Here is a 19,211-nt window from a genome sequence, read left to right on the forward strand (position 1 = left end):
CCAGTCCAGATTCAAGGAATAATGGAAGTAGAACCCACCTCTTGAAGAGAGAACAAAGAATTTGTAGCCTTGTTTAATCTACCACAAGTTTCATCTTATACATTTTTATTTTCATTATATTGCTAACCCTTTTGTCTAAAGTCTGCTGCACCAAGAGTTCCCATAGCTTTCTGGGATGTCCGTCACAACTTTGTTGGCTACATGAGAAATGACCCTCTGCGCAGCCCACCACTCTTTTTCTCCCTCTCTATAACCCTTTGCAAGCACTCATGGACAATATCTTAAAGCTGCGGTATGCAAAGTGTAGTCCTAGAACCAATAGCATCAGCATCACCTGGGAACTTGGCATAAATGCAATTCTTAGGTCCCACTTCAGACCTACTGAACCAGAAACACCAGGGATGGGGCCCAGCAGTCTGTCAGAACAAGCCCTCTTGGCGAGGCTGGGAACCACTGTTGTAGAGCTGTACGTTACTTAATGAAAATTAATACAACATCTGAAACTAGTCTCACAAGAAAGTACATTTTATGTTCTTTTACCATGATCTAAAAAAAGAGAAGCATGTAGAGAATCTGTAAATACCACAGTGGACTATTTACAGCCTCTGGAGAAAGGACAGACAATACCAAAGCACGGTGGCTTTCACTAACTGATGTTCTCTCTCAGCTGTGAAAAGCCTTTTCCATATACCCAGGCTCGCAGGAAAGACTTTTCTTCCACTCACTCGAGGGACACTCTCCAGGGGCCTCACATCTTATTTCTACAGAATTACTTGTGAAAAGAATTTGTATCCTCTCCATCTTAATAAGGGGCCTATTACACAGCTCAAAAAAATACATTATTCACCTAAAGGGACTCTCATTAATCTCCCTCAAAGACAGTTGGTGCATGGGAAAAACAGGTAATTTTATTGATTGTCTATATGACACCTTGTTTTCTGTTTCCTTCTCTGTATTATTTCTTTCCTTATCTTTTCTTTAAAATTATCCTATAGTTCATTTATATTCAAGCTTTCCTATTTTCTTATATAAACTGCTTTAGCTGTATCCTAAAAGTCTTTATATGTTAATAAGTTTATCATTCAGTTCTAAATATTTTCTGCTTCCCATTATGTTTTCTCAAGTAGTCCATTAATTAGAGGCACGGAGGTTTTTTTGTTTTGTTTTGTTTTAATTTCTGATCTCTAACATAATGATCAGAAAACAGGATCTGCAACATCAGGAATCAGCAAACTCTTTGTGTAAAGGGCCAGACAGTAAATATTTCAGGCTTCGCTAGCCAAATGGCCTCCACTGTAAGTATACAACTCTGCCTTGGTTGCCCTAAAGCAACCAAAGACAATACGCAAAAAAATGAGGGTGGTTGTATTCCAACAAAACTTTACTTACAAAAACAGGCAGCTGGCCAGATTCGGCTGTGGGTCACAACTTGCCAACCCTTGGCCTACGTGGCACCAGTTCTTTGGTCATTGTGCTGTTACCCGTACTACAGGAGGTTTTGTAATGTTCCATGCATGCTTGAAAGCTAATTATCATCTTATCCTTGGCCTGTTCCACTTTAAGCTTTAGGCCTGGCCGATGCAAACATTCGCTTTTGTAAAACCGTCACAGTGATTAAGAGATTGGATTTTTGGAATCAGAGAGAACTGGTTGCCACTTTCCACTGGGTGGATAATATAATTTAGGATAGATGAATTAACATCTCTAATCCTCAGGTTCCACATCTATACGGAAAATAACAGTACCTACCTCACAGGGTTGGCATAAGGCAGACTTCAGTCATTAGTAGAAGTAGTATTAGAATCATCACTGAACCACTACTCTGTGAGGCAGGTTTCATTAAACCCATTTTACAAAGAATTTAAGCCTCAGACGTGTTTAGATAACCTGCTCCACATCTGACAGCCAGTGACAAAGTACTGATTCCCACCCATAACTTCTAGTTCCAAATCCAAAGTTTCCACTACTCAGACTCTGATTAATCAATCTGGTCATACTAACATGTAAGGAATTTACGCCACTCCTAGGTGAGGCTGCATTTTAAGACACCGCGAGAAAGGAGTTGCGAAATCCACTTCTCAATTCTTCGAATTAATTCTTTGTGGTCCAAGTTTAGTCCTTATGGGGAAAGAAAGTTCAGGGCCGAAAGGGCATGCAAGGTGCTAGCGGAGGTAAACCCCCCAAACAGACTTCTGGAGGCAGGCTGCCGAGGCTTACACCCAGGACAAACGTTTTTCTGGGCTTGATCCTGTAAGCAGGTGGTGTCACCCAGCGGCGCACTCAGCCTCGATGACCTTGCTGCCCACGGCTGTGCTGCCCTTCTTGGCTCTCCCACTTCACCTGCCTGGAGCGCCTGGGACCTAAAAATACCTCCCTGGTGGAACCTCCCGGAACATGCATTCGGCTTTTTTTTTTAATCGCCCTCATCACTTTGAGACACACAAATCATAGCCCTGACCCGCTGTCGACTCAGCGGGTGACGTGCCGCTGAAAGTGGCGACGAATTCTGCCCATTTCAATGACCTGAACTTTTATTTTTTCCCCTCCACTCGGCGCATTATCGTATGTCGTGAGAAGTGCCAAGCAAAACCCGCGAAGACCGTGTTGGACGCTGGCAAAACAGTCTAGGAATCTCCATTTCTCCCAGTCCAGGCTAATCCTGGGACTCTTCAAAGCCTTACCCTGTGACAATCACAAGGCTTTTCTCCGCCCCGTCGGTGACGGAAAACTCGTGACTCGAAACTGAGCGCCGGGCGAGCACACAGAAGCCAGAGGCGGAGCTACAAGTCCAGATCGCCAGGAAGCCCCCGACGGGCGGCGCGTGCGCAGTGTCTCGCCATGGGACCTCCTTCCCGCCGCTGAAACTAGGAAGCGGGACGCCAAATCTGTCCCCGCGCAGCCGCCGCCGCCGGGCGCCGAACGGGGCGGCCGCCCTCCCCGAGGCGCGCCTGCGCACGTTCCCACGCACGCTCCGGCGTACGGCGGCGGCCAGGGGTCGCGAGCCGGTGGAGGACCCGCGCGCGGAGGAGCCCGCAGAGTCAGCGCTTCTTCCCTCCCTCCCCTATTCCCCTCCCCGCTCCCTCCCCCCCCCAAGAATGTTCCGCTACGAGGTGAGTTGTTTCGACCGGAAGTGACCCCTCCCTCCCTCCCTCCCGCACGCGCCCCTCTTTCTCCCTCACCCTCCGCGCGTCTGTCCAGCGCTCCTGGGGGGAGGGGGGGGAGGGGGGGCGGCGGGACCCGCGGGACCGAACGGAGTGCGTTGGGTCTGGGGTCGCGGGTTTAATCCGAGGGCTGTGAGCTGGCTTCGGGGGGCGGGACTGTCCTATCAGTTGCCACTGAGGAGAGCTGACCTATGTTTTGGGGTGGGGAGGGCCCCTTACGTGCCTTAACCAGACCACCCCCCACCCCCGGAGGAGTGAGGAGTAGAGAGCGTTGCACCCACCCTCGGTGGCTCTTGAGGAAGCTTCACCCGAGAAAGCCCAGAGACGCGTTTCCCGCCCTGGACCCGGAACCATCTCCCCTCCAATTACTTATACACACCCCCTTACAAACCGGCGACCGTCAGGTCCTGGGGGCCTGGACTCGCCCTTTGACTGGGGCCAAAGACCGTTTACTAAAGAGGACTCCGAGTTGGGAGGGGGCGTGTCCAGCAGAAGTTCCTTCTGGGCGAGTGGAGGGGGACGTGGGTTTGGTGACGGTCCGGGTATGTAGCAACAGTCGAGAGTCCTGACAGTGTCACTGGTTCGCTGTATGACCTTTAGCGATTCCTAATCATTGGACAGGGTTTCTGGATTTGTAGAACCAAAGGGTTGGTTTAGATGACCCCTAAGAGTCTTTCCAGTGTAAAAAGCAGTGATTTGGTTAAGTAGATCTTTGTGATTTGGGAGTGCTTCTGGAAGTTGCCTGTGATGGGGAGGCAGTTGCATGCTTGCTTTGTGTAAGTTTGGGAGACTTAAGATGGGTAGGATGGCCGTTTGACCTAACCTTTCATTTGGGAACATCCTGGCTAAGAGGTAGCCAGTCAGGGTGTATCCGAAATGTGACTTCAGAGAGCGTGTGGAATTCCGATCCTGAGTCTTTGAAAACTGGGGACACATATACTTGGTATTTGATAGGAATGTTTCAAGATCAAACTGCCTTTATGTAAACATGGAGAGAGATGATGAGATGCAGTAGGCAAAGTTCCCAAAAGAAAAGAAAACTTGGAAAATAAATCAGTTGAAAACTGAAATGGGGGTGGGAGGGTACGTTTAAGATAGAACACATCTAAGTGGTTAAACTGGTGATATCTAGCGTTGTTTAACAATACCCAATGTTTGCCTAAATCTTTGCCTCATTTGATCCTCACAACAACTTTCTGAGGTAGGTGGTATTGTCCCTGCATTACCACTTAAGAGATTGTGGCTTAGAGGCTAACACAGCCTGAGACAAAATAGATGCTCAGGGGTATTGAATGAATTAATCAGAAAGGATGTGACTTGCCCAAGTTGGTATCACTTGTAAGAAAGAGTAGAGACACAACTTAAACCTGTCACATCACAGCTTTTCAAGAGTTCACTTAATTGTGATTGAACACTTAGCTTTCTCCTTTATCACCAGAGTTTGGATCTGTAGGAAAACAGAAGGGGAAAAGGAAAATGAAGAGAAAGCTTTAAAAGGGAATAATAAAATAGTTGAAAAGGTGACATGAATATGAGGAAGATGAGAATTTCGTTGAAAAATATAGGTAGAACTCAAGCAAAATAATAAAATGTTCATTTTCACTTGTCATTATTATTGTAACCAGTGATGGAAAGGAAGTTGGCAGGCCTCATTTCTTGGTTGCATGAGGAAATGCTGTTATTATATTCTTGATAAATAGAGAAATGGAAGTTTGGGGGAAGAGGTTAAATAAGGAATAGGAACGAGAAGCTGAAGGAAAAGGTACTGAAGTCTTCCAGTGTCAGGGAAATTGGGGGGTAGAAAAAATGCCATGTGCACAAAAAGTCATAATGAAGCTATTGTGTTGATCGGGAAGATAAAAACATTTTTTTAGAGCGAGGTTGTGAACTTCATGAATAGCTGATCTCTTTTTTCTCTTTTTTTAGTCTTTGGAGGATTGTCCTCTGGATGAAGATGAAGATGCATTTCAGGGCCTGGGAGAGGAAGATGAAGAGATTGATCAATTCAATGATGATACATTTGGGTCAGGTGCAGTTGGTAAGTGATATCTTTCTTTTATAATGTCATCTTGGCCTCTTGCTGTTTTCAAATGCTCTCTTTTATAAGTACTTTTGTCTAAGTAGGCGTAACCTCATTCACAAAGTTGGCAAACTGTTCTGTTCTTCAATCCAAGCATCTACCCTCCTCCTCTGGGCTTCTTTTTGCCTCACTTATAAAACCAAGTGTTTTCTAAGCCCTGTCCCTTCCAGCTTTATGATCTATGGCTCTAAGTTGACACTATAAGGAATTCAAATGATTAGAGAAGTGGACATTTTACAAAGGTTTAAATAATCCTAGAAGAAGGAAATTTTTATTTGTGGAACATGGAACTTAAGGAAAACTAGTGGACTAGGAGAAAACTCAGATTCAGATGTATATGTTTTAAAATTCAGTTGATCAATAATATATTGCATGACCCTGCTATTGCCCTATAGTATATTCAATAAATAAAGTTTTTTATTCCAAGAATTTTGGTGATAGAAAGTCTTCATAAGTTAGAAAAATGTTGTGCACAGGTGAAATTTTCTCATCCTTGGGTATAGATAAATATTCCTGGTGTTGGAAGTGGTTAAAAAATTAAAGAGCCAAACTAAACTAGAGGCCACAGTTATAATTACTGAGATGAAAGGTTTAGGGAGCAAGCTTACATAATAAAGTTTGAGAGTTAGAGATCCTGGAACAAGTATACTAATAAGTTAAAATTAAACTGTACTTCGGAAAGATGAATAGGTAAGGGAAGTCCCTGGTGGTCCAGTGGTTAGGACTCTTTGCTCTCACTGCCAAGGGCCCAGGTTCGTCCCTGGTCGGGGAACTAAGATCCCGCATACCCCGTGCAGCCAAAAAAAAAAAAAAAGAATAGGTAAGGCCAGAAACTATAAAACCCTTAGAGGAAACATAGGCAGAACACGCTATGACATACATCACAGCAAGATCCTTTTTGACCCATCTACTAGAGAAATGAAAGTAAAAATAAACAAATGGGACCTAATGAAACTTAAAAGTTTTCCACAGCAAAGGAAACCATAAACAAGACGAAAAGACAACCCTCAGAATGGGAGAAAATATTTGCAAGTGAAGCAACTGACAAAGGATTAATCTCCAAAATATATAAGCAGGTCACGCAGCTCAATAGCAAAAAAACAAACAACCCAATCCAAACATGGGCAGAAGACCAAATAGACATTTCTCCAAGGAAGACATACAGATTGCCAAGAAACACATGAAAGGATGCTCAACATCACGAATCATTAGAGAAATACAAATCAAAACCACAATAAGGTATCACCTCACACTGGTCAGAATGGCCATCATCAAAAAATCTACAAATAAATGCTGGAGAGGGTGTGGAGAAAAGGGAACCCTCTTGTACTGCTGGTGGGAATGTAAATTGATATAGCCACTATGGAGAGCAGTATGGGGGTTCCTTAAAAATCTAAAAATAGAACTACCATATGACCCAGCAATCCCACTACTGGGCATATACTCTGAGAAAACCATAATTCAAAAAGAGGCAGTACCACAATGTTCATTGCAGCACTATTTACAATAGCCAGGACGTGGAAGCAACCTAAGTGTCCATCGACAGATGAATGGATAAAGAAGATGTGGTGCAGATATACAATGGAATATTACTCAGCCATAAAAAGAAATGAAATTGAGTTATTTGTAGTGAGGTGGATGGACCTAGAGACTCATACAGAGTGAAGTAAGTCAGAAAGACAAAAACAAAAAACAAATACCATATGCTAACACATATATATGGAATCTAAAAAAATAATGGTTCTAAAGCACCTAGGGGCAGGACAGGAATGAAAATGCAGACGTAGAGAATGGACTTGACACGGGGAAGGGGAAGTTGGGATGAAGTGAGAGAGTGTCATGGACATATATACACTACCAAATGTAAAACCGATGGCTACTGGGAAGCAGCCACATAGCACAGGGAGATCAGCTTGGTGCTTTGTATCCACCTAGAGGGCTGGGATAGGGAGGGTGGGAGAGACACGCAAGAGGGAGGAGATATGGGGATATATGTTTATGTATAGCTGATTCACTTTGTTATACAGCAGAAACTAACATATCATTGTAAAGCAATTATACTCCAATAAAGATGTTAAAAAAAAAACCCAAAACATTGTATAGAGGTAACATTTTAACCACAATTCTGTCAGTATTGTGGGGTTTTGTTTTAGTATTGTTTTAAAATAATTTCTGTAATTGTTTTAAAATATTATCTTGTAGCTTTAATTTTGTCCATTCCGTTTCAATAAGATTTGATGAACACATTTGGGAAAAAAAAAAAGATGAATAGGTAAGAGTCCATGGAACTCTCTTTGCTTTGACTGTTGGTGTTGAAAAGCAGCAATGACCACATTTATGTTGGGATCTGTGAATATGTGGGATTTCAAATATTCAAGTTAAGTAATAAGAAGAGGAAATTTATCAGTAGTGGGTAACCCTAAAATGTTCAATATCAAAAACAAATGAGAGGTCTTAAAAATGTTGTATTAGGACTTCCCTGGTGGCGCAGGGGTTAAGAATCCACCTGCCAATGCAGGGGACATGGGATCAATCCCTGGTCGGGGAAGATCCCACATGCTGTTGAGCAGCTAAGCCTGTGCGCCACAACTACTGAGCCTGCACGCCACAACTACTGAAGCTCGCCCGCCTAGAGCCCGTGCTCCACAGCAAGAGAAGCCACCACAGTGAGAAGCCCGCACACTGCAACAAAGAGTAACCCCTGCTCGCCGCAACTAGAGGAAGCCCAGGTGCAGCAACAAAGACCCAATGCAGCCAAAAATAAAATAAAATAGTTGTACTGGTTACTGGTTTTGCACTGACCTAAACAGCTTAAGTTTATTTAAGCTTAGACTGAGTTGAATGAACTGGCAAAAATGAAAGAGTATACTGTTTTCAATCAGGGTTTACAGAATTCCTTGAAGAGCTAAAACTGCTGCTTTTGGAAGCAGCAAGAGAAGCATTTAAGGTAGAAGCTAGGCTTATTACAGAAGGGAACCGAAGACCTTTTGGATTACAGCCATAGTTTAGGGGATGAGATTGTCCAAGAGGATGACATGATCTCAGATGCTGTTCTCTATCCATGGAGATCACAGGGAAAGGGACATAGAATAGAATGACGAAAGCAGGGAACTGATGTGAAGTGCAAATTATATTTGAAACTTTAGTAAAAACCTATAGAATACAATAGAAGCTATAAACAGTGTGTGCTTGTTTCTGGAGCTCTTTTTCTCTTAAAATATTGTACTGAATGTTACCATTTTTTAGCAAATTCATCTGTGTTAAAATGAAATTTATTAAAATGAAGTATGTTGAGGTTAGCCAGCATAGTAAATGTCCTCAGTTTTTAACCTGGACAGAAGAGGAATAGTTTGGCCTTCTCATTGACTTCCAGAGTGCTAGACAGTCTTTTTTTCTGAGTTCCTATGTTTCTCACAAGATGAGGAAAGTATTGCCTTAAAAGAATTTTAGAGTGTGCAGAACTGCATTTTATGTGATGGAAAATGAAAAAGCCCCTAGGGTTACACAGTAAAAGAACAGGTGATAAAAAGTAAAGGCAGTTGGGCTTCCCTGGTGGCGCAGTGGTTGAGAGTCCGCCTGCCGATGCAGGGGACACGGGTTCGTGCCCCGGTCCGGGAAGATCCCACATGCCATGGAGCGGCTGGGCCCATGAGCCATGGCCGCTGAGACTGCGCATCCGGAGCCTGTGCTCCACAGCGGGAAAGGCCACAACAGTGAGAGGCCCTCGTACCGTGCAAAAAAAAAAAAAAAAAAAGTAAAGGCAGTGAAGTAGCATATGGTTAGCCCATTTTGTACCCTGAGGCACAAGGATGATTAAGGACTTCTTGGTCAACAAAGTTTATAATGGAGAAAAGATTTCCCAGTGTGAGCCCTTTCCATTGAGAGTATAATATACTTGAATTGTGAAGTTAAAACCTTAGTTCCTCATCTTGATATAAATACTATACGGGTTTATAAAAAGAAAATTGCTTTCTAAGTCAACCTGTGACTTGTTTAATATACTTCTAAAGGTGGATATACAGCTGGTGTAGAGAATTTAAACCAGGAGATAAAATGTCAGACCTATGACATACATTTTGGTTTGTTGGTTTTTAACTCAAGGAGTGAGTATCTTGAGTAATACCTGTTAGTACAGTAGTTATTTTAAGTCACTGGCTACAGATGCTCTGATGTCACCTTTCCTTAAGAAACTAGTCACTGTCTTCTGCATGGAAAAATGTTTGCATCATCTTTGAGCAGTAAATGGGCCACAGTAATCTCAACTTGTTCTCTAAAAATAAAAGCTTACACTTACAAGGTGCTTATTATGTGCTAGGGACCATTCTGAGTGTTTCATGTATATTGTTAATCCTCGTAGCAGCCTTGCAAGGTAGGTACTATTATTATCCTCATGTTAACAAATGAAGAAGGAAAATGCCAGAGATGTTAAGTAACTATAAATACAGTCAATGTAAGCTACCAGTTATGTTTTAACAGTCTCTGGGGGATCTTTGGGAATCTCCTGCCTCCACATGGAAGGGCTCCCCATTCTTTCTACTTCCTTTTTATTGATAGCTGCTAAAATCTTTAGGGACTGAGATTGCTCTAAAATTAAATCACCTCTACTTCCTGTTCATTTTGTTTTTATTTAGAAACAAATATCTCTGAGACAGACTTGAGGGGAATTACCACAGCAAGCATACATTTATAAAAGCAGCCAGGAATTCAGTAACCCACCTCAGGGTATAGGTTAATTAGTTCAAGGAAAACAGTTATCTCTTTCCCTTCATTTCTCTGTTTTTTTTTTCCCCTACCCTTTATCATTTTGATCAGTGTGGGTTGAGGTCAAGCATTGGCATATCTAAGTATGTTTTTAGGTCATTTGAAAAGGATACAGAGTGAGGTATCCTTTTATACTAAGGACGTGTGATCTCTGACATTACTGTTTCAGATGATTTTTCGCAAGAGCAAGAAATATCTAAAATGAACATGATGGTGTTCTGTGGCATAGATTTCTTTGCTTACATGTTTGAAAAAGTAACAATTCACAACAGAGCCTTTCTCACAGAATATGGCTACTTAACCAGCATTTTTTAAATTAATTATTAAGGACAAATAGATTATCATCTTTGGTGGGACCTAGTAAAGTTAGTAAATAGGATTATGAGAAGTGAATGAAATCAATGCAAATTAGAACTCTTTTGCATTAGAATCAATCTTAACAAATCAGTTTCTTAAATTTGGGAAATAAATGTTTAAAAAAATCCCTTAATTCAGGATTATAGACTCCCTTTTTTTTTTTTCCCCCGGCATTGTTGAGTCAGTAAAATTGCAAAAAGCAGTTAGTCCTTCAAAACATGCTTAGCTTACTCTTCCTTAGCAAAGATGATACAAATATTAATATCACAATTGATTTTTAATTACACTGTTCTTTAAGCATATTTTTTAAATAGCTGATAATTTAAATTAGTGCTGTAATTTTCATCTAAAGTAGATTTTTCCCTTTATCACAAGTAGTACATTCACATCTACCGCAGTGCTCAAAGGCTAGACGGTGGTTCTGATCATACAAATTATAAATTTGGGAGTCCCACTTACCTCGTTTTTTTTGTTTTTTGGCCGCGGCATGCGGGATCTTAGTTCCCTGACCAGGGACTGAACCCGTGCCCCCTGCATTGGGAGCATGGAGTCTTAACCACTGGACCGCTAGGGAAATCCCTTACCTTGTTTTTTTTTTTGGATCACTAGTGTTATATGATACATTGTTATATAATAAAAGTAGCAATTTTAAATGTTTATAATCTGACCCTGAAAGGGACTTAGGCTACTTAAATTTGTTATACATCTGAAACTAATGTAATGTTGTACATCAACTATACTTCAATAAATAAATTAAAAATTGCAAATAATCCAAATTTCCATCAGTAAGGGATAAGTTAAATTACTTTATTAGTAGAATAGAATCTTATATAGGTATGAAAAAGAATGAGATGATATTATCAGTAGTTATGTGTTCCCACTTTAAAAAATTTAACATACCTGAAGAATTATGGGGAACTTTCACTTTGTAAGTTACATATTTGTGTAATGTTTAAATTTTTTTAACAAACATGTATTTTAACAAGTTGCATATGAGCCCTTCAGAAAGTCTAAATCTTTTTTTAAGTGGCTACCATTAATTACACCCTTAGTATATACCAGGCACTTTTTTTTTTCTTTTTTTCTTGTCGTGGTGCTCCCACTTCTTCCTTCTGCTTTCTTTAAATGAGGTATATAGAAAAATATGGGGAGGATTGTCATTAAGGACACTTTTTCAGAATTCTGTGTTTTTATGTTAGTAATTACCTGTTATCTCTCTGTTTTGAATTTTGCAGGACATACAAAACAAAACTAAAATAAGAATAAAAATATATAACATTTACAAAAGAATACATGGGGTTTTGGTGGGTTAGAAAGTAGTGCATGTTCAGATGAGGTGAAGGTAGAATTAAAATGAAAAGATTATTTAGGGAAAGCGTCAGTGAGGAGGGAAAGGTATCTGAATTTGAACGCTGAAAGGAGCAAAGTAGCAGAGCTTTTATGATGGAGTCAGAAGGGCATGATGAGCGCTGAGGTCGAGGAGAACTGGAATGAGAGAAGTGACGGAAGTAAGGTCTGGTCTAGAGAAGCCGATAGAAGGTTCTGAAGATTTTCATCTGTGCTGTAGCTGGACCCCAAAACAATGCTGTGTCAGCATAAAAAACAAAAAACAACAAAATAACCTAGTGCCAGTGCTACAGATTATATAGTAGTATGTAGAAATAGACAGTTAAAGCAGAAGAGGACCGACGCTGGTCCAAGTCACCCTCACCTTTCCTGTGGCATACTTGTAGTAGCCTCCTAACAGGCCTCCATGCTTCCAATAGTGTTACCCCCTTCTCTGCAAATCTGTTTTCAACACAGCAGCCAGAGTGATTCTTTCAAAAAGTCAAGCCACATCCGAACCTCCAGCGGCCCCACTTCAGAGTGGCTCTAAAGGCCCTGTAGGAGCTCTCCCACTTTGACCTCATTTTTCTTCTCCTCTTCACCCCTGTTCATTCCAATCCAAGCACAGTCCTTGCTGCTTCTCAAAATCGTCAGTCTCTCATCTTAAGGCCTTTTTACTGACTGTCCCTCTGCCTGAGGCAGTCTTCTCCTAGATATCCACATGGCTAACTTATTCTTGATATTTTGCTCAAATGTCACCTTCTCAATGAGACATACCTCTGACCATCCTAGTTAAAGTTTTCAATTTGCTTCTCTTGCACCGTATTCCTGTAGCATATCATCTTCTAATATAGTATCTAATTTACTTATTCGTTACGTTCATTATCTATTATCTGTCTCTTCCCTGCTTAAAAAGCCACAGGAGGGCAGGGATCCTTGTCTGTTTTGTACACCAATGTACCCCATGCACCTAAAACAATGTCTGTCACATAATAGATGCTCAAAAAATACTAATTGAATGACACGAATGGATTTAAAAGCTTGTAAAGAAGATGACACTTACCTAAGAGAAAGTTGTACGCTAGCGCGAGTTTTTGCCTGAAATATCACAGAATCTCAAACCAACAGGTTGTACTATATCACCAACTTAGAAATTGGTTTCAGAATATAATTTGCACATCGTTGCTAATGTATTAAGCTATTACTCCAAAAGTCTGAGTTTATTCCTGGTAGGATGTTAGTTGTTCTCAATAGTGCAAAGCCCACTTTAAATGTGCCCCTTAGTTTAAACCTTATTTCATGACTCTAGATGGATAACAGAAGAATTTTATATAACTTTTTTATTCCAATATGAACTCTGTTTCTTTTTTATGATTTCCTTATAGATGATGATTGGCAGGAAGCACATGAGCGCCTGGCTGAATTGGAAGAAAAGCTACCCGTGGCGGTTAATGAACAAACAGGCAATGGAGAAAGGGATGAGATGGACTTGTTGGGTGATCATGAGGAGAATCTGGCAGAAAGGCTCAGTAAGATGGTGATTGAAAATGAACTAGAAGATCCAGCTATCATGAGGGCAGTACAGACCAGGCCAGTGTTGCAAGTAAGTTACTGTGATCTGAGAGCTATAGCAGACTGATGATTAAAGCAAAGTATTGGGCTTGGCTATTTTATTCCACCTACTATACTGAGAGAATTACATGTGCTATAGAAATTTGGTAGTATAATTCCTGATGATAGCAATTCTAGAGATGAAGTCGGGAAATAAGGTAGATTCTAGAACACTGTAGTTTCTGTTCTCAAGCAGTTGAGGCGCTTTGGGAGCTTTGCTCACCGAAAGCTGGTAAGTTGCCCAGCGAGCCCGCCCTCTTCTAGACTTTGTGTGTGTGTTTTCCTTTTTTGTTAGCCCCGACCAGGAAGTCTCAATTCCAGCATCTGGGATGGATCTGAAGTTCTGAGGCGAATCCGAGGACCACTGCTTGCTCAGGTATTAAACGTTTTCTCGTTGTATAAAAATCCTAATACCCCAAAGCTGGGTCCTGTTGTTGTCCTTTCCTTACTGGAACAATGTATGGATGTATATCCTCTGCCGGTCTTAACGTTGATTATGTCGCCAGCACCCATAGCTGGACCTGTTGACTGTGCCCTCCCCCAGACTCTGTGGTAATGCTCACTTGACTGTGCTTTCTTTGAAATGGTTGAAAGGAGCCATTGGGACTCAAAATTTGACAGCTTATGATCTGAATTACTTAAAGTCATTTTTAGGCAAAACTATAGGGACAGAGAACAGATCAGTGTTTGCCAGTGGTTGGGGGCGGTAGGAGAGGTTGACTACAGAGGAACAATACAAAGGAAGTTTGGGGAGTAATAAAACTTATGTGTCTTGATTTTGGTGATAGATCCAGGACTCTCTGCATTTATCAAAATTTAATGCTATACACTAAAGAGGGTAACATTTTTACTGGATGTGAAATAAAACTAAATGAAAAATTTTTAAATAATTTCTCAAGATATCTGGCATCTGTAAAGGTTATTAAAACATTTCAAGGTAGCTAATTTTTTTAACACTACTTCCTCAATTAGGAAATGCCTACAGTGTCTGTGTTAGAATATGCCTTGCCTCAGAGGCCCCCACAGGGCCCAGAAGATGATCGGGACGTTTCTGAGCGTGCATTACCGAGGCGGTCAACTTCGCCTATCATTGGGAGTCCTCCTGTTAGAGCTGTCCCCATAGGCACCCCACCTAAGCAGATGGCTGTACCCAGCTTCAACCAACAGGTACCTCTCATTAACAGGCACTCAGCCCAGGATATTGGGAATCTGGGCAAAATTATTTGGGAAATTGGTGATGCTGGGAGGAGGGTGGAAGTTTGGGGTAGGCATTAGATTAGAAAGAAAAGTAGCCAATTAGAGGAAAAGGTAGTACAAATAAGAGACACATTCCCCAATGCCCATTGCTGGTGCTACTACTGTTGCTGCTGCCTTTTAATTGGGGGAGAAAAAGGGTAGTGAACCACATTTAGTGTAAATGTCCTTTTTAAAGTGTTTTGCTGGCTGCCCAAAACATTGGCAGAGAGGTAACTGAAAGCTGGGGGGAGTGGGAACACACAGCATTGTCCACATCCCTTTTTACCTTTAAGATATCCCTGCTTTCCCTAGAGCCTGTGCAGTCCTGTTCCATAGACTTTCCTCCACCTGAAACCAGCAGCTGAAAAGGAAGGCCAATTTGGAAGGTATGGGGGGAGGGTGGTATTGGTATGGCCTAGTTAGGCTCAATATCCTATGAAATGGTGGAGTCACAACGTACACGAAAGAGCTGAGCATGGCGGCCATATCATAGGGACTTCAGAATAGGACTTAGTTAATCCTCCAGCTTTCTTATCATTCCATCTCCCTCACTGCTACCAAAATATATCCTCTTGGAGAGAATTTGCAAGTCAGAATATCTGCTGGTACCTCCCTCAGATAGCATGGAAGGGTGGGGATAACTGGAGAATTAGCTAAATCTTCCTCAGTTAAAAGTGGCACATTGCTTGATATTTGTGAGAGGAAGTGACCAAAGGTTCTGTATGTGGACCAAAGCCATAGCAATTTGCTTAGAAGTAGGGCTTTGCATTGAGTTCTGTGTCTCTGCCGGTACTCGAGGGGAGGAAGAATAGGTAGAGGAAAAACTGACTTCACTGAGTGTAGTTGTATATATGTTTGTCCTGATAGGTTCTGTGTCCGAAGCCTGTCCATGTTCGACCCCCAATGCCACCACGCTATCCTGCTCCCTACGGTGAGAGGATGTCTCCAAACCAGCTCTGCAGTGTCCCGGTATGTCACTTTACAATCTAATGAAAATATTTTCTGATCACTGCCTAGTATATAGACATCTCCTAAATCTTACATGTTTTTTATAATCTCCATACTTGAATTTCTGGATCTTCTAGTCCCCGGGTCAGAAGACATAGTTCATCATGTTCCGCTATTTCTTACCTTAACTCTTTTCTTATCTTAAAAATCTAAACTTGACATGATCCGGTTTCTTGCTATTATAGTCCCTCATTCTACTTCTTTCTCTTTCACGTTACATGATCATAGTGCTTTCTAACTTCTGGCATTACTCTTTCATATTCCTTCAGTGGACAGCTCAGCTCTACAATTTGAGAGTTTTTCTATCTAAGTTAATTCTGTATTTCTATTGAGTTCCCCTGTTATTTACGTTTTTTCGTGGTATAAATATAATTTTTTTTTTTTTTTAGAACTCTTCCCTACTGGGTCACCCTTTCCCTCCTAGTGTTCCTCCTGTTCTCAGCCCCCTCCAGAGAGCGCAGCTTCTTGGAGGAGCACAGGTAAGCCTAGGGTTAGCTCAGCCCTTAAAGAGCTTTCTCACTTTCCAATGGTTCACTAGCTGATAACCCCCTTTTTTGCTGTTAATCAGTCACTGCCGCCTCTTATTTTTTCCTTTACTTTCTCAAACAAAGTTACTGATGGAAGCAGTATTCACTTTTCTGTGGATAAAAGTAAGGGGACTTGCTGATCAACTGAATCTAAGATCTTGTGCCTCTTGTAGCTACAGCCTGGACGGATGTCTCCCAGCCAGTTTGCACGGGTCCCTGGATTTGTTGGTAGTCCACTTGCTGCCATGAATCCCAAGTTGCTGCAAGGGCGAGTTGGGCAGATGCTTCCCCCAGCACCAGGCTTCCGTGCCTTCTTTAGTGCTCCAGCCCCTGCTACACCGCCTCCTCCTCAGCAGCACCCTCCTGGCCCAGGGCCTCACCTGCAAAACCTAAGGTACACAAAACAGTTGCCTCCGTTTATCCATTGTCATCTAAGCCTCCTGATCATTGACGTTTAGTGCTGTAACATAGAAGTCTGTTGATATTTGCAAGTGATATATTTTGAGATGTTATTTGATCCTCACGTTGCCAAACACAGAAATGTTTGACCGTCTCCAGGCTTTCTTATGAATCACATTTCCCTCCAGTCACATGCTTCCTGTGTACATTTGCACATTACTAATCACCTTTTTTATTTCTCCTGAAGTTTCTTGTGTCTCACTTATTTTACAAACACACACATACTTACGTATGCACGAAGTGTTTGTCATTTAACAAGAATTATCATACACTAAGGAACAGAGAGGAAGTTCCCTGGCGGTCCAATGGTTAGGATTCGGTGCTTTCACTGCCATGACCTGGGTTCAATGCCTGGTTGGGGAACTAAGATTCCGCAAGCTGCACGGCTCAGCCAAAAAGAAAAAAAAAAGGGAACAGAGATATAGATGTTGAGTTGTCAGCTAATCTCAGTGCTAGCTAGTTGCTTGCTTCCACTGTGATTTTATAACAAGAGGGGTTTAAGTTCCTGCTTCAGTGAAATTGTGTTTTATTACATATCGTATTGTATCAGTTAGGATTCTCCAGAGCAGCAGAACCAGTAGGATATAGATAAATAAGTAAAGAAGAAATTTACTGAAAGGAATTGGCTTGCATGATTGTGCGGCTGGCAAGTCCAGAATGCATAGGGCAGGCCAGCAGGCTGGACATTTTGGTAGGAGCTGAGGTTGCAACCTTGAGTCTGAATTTGTAGGGCAGGTGGGCAGGCTGGAAATTCAGTCAGGACTTCCGTGTTCTAGTCTTGAGGCAAAATTCCTTCCCTGGGAAACATGTTTTCCTTTCAACTGATTGGGCAAGCCCCAACCACATTATCGAGGGTCATCTCTTTTTTTCTTAAGGTCAACTAATTGCAAATGTTAGTCGCATCTGCAAAATGCCTTCACAGCAACATCTAGTTGAGTGATTGTCCAAACAACTGGCCAGCTTAGCCAAGCTAACGTATAAAATTAACTATCACACATATATGTTTCAATGTCATTCCCAAATACTTGAAACTAAGTACATTAAATCTATTAGAGACTTCTCTTTAACAGGAGCAAAAAGAAAAAGAGTTAAACTGCTTTACTGCTGATTCATTCTAATTTTATGATTGTCCTCTTAGGAGTTGAGAATTGGCTTTTGTGGAAGACATAAAAATACAGTGGCGTCTTCCTTCTGAAAGATCTTAGAATAGACTTTAGCATTCCCTTGGGTGAACCTGTATGAAGTTATCCTGTACTGACCACATTGTTAAAAACTTCAAGTCATCAGGATGACAGAATTGCACATCTTTTCCCTTTTTGTTTAGATCACAGGCCCCAATGTTTAGACCAGACACAACCCACCTTCATCCACAGCACCGTCGACTCTTGCATCAGAGACAGCAACAGAATAGGAAGTAAGTACTTATCCTACTCCTTTGTGGTTTCTTAATTTAGCTTTCATTTTTGACTGATTTAGTTTACTTTTTAAGTAAATGTAATCAGTATTGCACTTATTTTAACTGGTTAAGTCAGATCATATATGCTGTTATTTTATGTTTCAACTGCACAAATTCTTCTTTTTTTTTGAATTTTTGAATTTTACTTATGTTTTATACAGCAGGTTCTTATTAGGTATCTATTTTATACATATTAGTGTATACATGTCAATCCCAATCTCCCAATTCATCCCGCCACCACCACCCTTCCCCGCCACTTTCCCCCCTTGGTGTCCTTGTCCATATGTTTGTTCTCTACATCTGTGTGTCTGTTTCTGCCCTGCAAACCGGTTCACCTGTACCATTTTTCTAGGTTCCACATATATGCATTAATATACGATACTTGTTTTTCTCTTTCTGACTTACTTCACTCTGTATGACAGTCTCTAGATCCATCCACATCTCTACAAATGACCCAATTTCATTCCTTTTTATGGCTGAGTAATACTCCATTGTATATATGCACCACATCTTCTTCATCCATTCATCTGTCGATGGGCATTTAGGTTGCTTCCATGACCTGGCTATGGTAAATAGTGCTGCAGTGAACATTGGGGTGCATGTGTCTTTTTAAATTATGGTTTTCTCTGGGTATATGCCCAGTAGTGGGATTGCTGGATCATATGGTAATTCTATTTTTAGTTTTTTAAGAAACCTCCATACTGTTCTCCATAGTGGCTGTATCAATTTACATTCCCACCAACAGTGCAAGAGGGTTCTCTCTTCTCCACACCCTCTCCAGCATTTGTTGTTTGTAGATTTTCTGATGATGCTCTTTCTAACTGGTGTGAGGTGATACCTCATTGTAGTTTTGATTTGCATTTCCCTAATAATTAGTGATGTTGAGCAGCTTTTCACGTGCTTCTTGGCCATCTGTATGTCTTCTTTGGAGAAATGTCTATTTAGGTCTTCTGCCCATTTTTGGATTGGGTTGTTTTTTTAATATTGAGCTGCATGAGCTGTTTATATATTTTGGAGATTAATCCTTTGTCCATTGATTTGTTGCAAATATTTTCTCCCATTCTGAGGGTTGTCTTTTCATCTTGTTTGTAGTTTGCTTTGCAAAAGCTTGTAAGTTTCATTAGGTCCCATTTGTGTATTTTTGTTTTTATTTCCATTAGGAGGTGGATCAGAAAAGATCTTGCTGTGATTCATGTCAAAGAGTGTTCTTCCTACATTTTCCTCTGTGA

At 41.3% G+C, this 19,211-nt stretch overlaps 1 protein-coding gene across 1 annotated transcript in view; it reads left to right on the plus strand.

Annotated features, from left to right (window-relative positions):
- Nucleotides 1–2,899: 2,899 nt before the first annotated feature.
- The window catches only part of PATL1 (PAT1 homolog 1, processing body mRNA decay factor), a 36,872-nt gene continuing 20,560 nt past the window's right edge, over nucleotides 2,900–19,211 (plus strand). The window contains exons 1-9 of the mRNA XM_030849347.3: nucleotides 2,900–3,110; nucleotides 5,088–5,199; nucleotides 13,071–13,288; nucleotides 13,592–13,672; nucleotides 14,269–14,463; nucleotides 15,400–15,501; nucleotides 15,930–16,019; nucleotides 16,241–16,461; nucleotides 17,851–17,940. Coding sequence (XP_030705207.1) covers nucleotides 3,096–3,110; nucleotides 5,088–5,199; nucleotides 13,071–13,288; nucleotides 13,592–13,672; nucleotides 14,269–14,463; nucleotides 15,400–15,501; nucleotides 15,930–16,019; nucleotides 16,241–16,461; nucleotides 17,851–17,940 — 1,124 coding nt within the window. The 5' untranslated portion in view covers nucleotides 2,900–3,095. The remainder of the gene's footprint in view (nucleotides 3,111–5,087; nucleotides 5,200–13,070; nucleotides 13,289–13,591; nucleotides 13,673–14,268; nucleotides 14,464–15,399; nucleotides 15,502–15,929; nucleotides 16,020–16,240; nucleotides 16,462–17,850; nucleotides 17,941–19,211) is intronic.

Source organism: Globicephala melas, chromosome 8 (genome assembly GCF_963455315.2).
Source record: "Globicephala melas chromosome 8, mGloMel1.2, whole genome shotgun sequence".
NCBI classification, from domain to species: Eukaryota; Metazoa; Chordata; class Mammalia; order Artiodactyla; family Delphinidae; genus Globicephala; species Globicephala melas.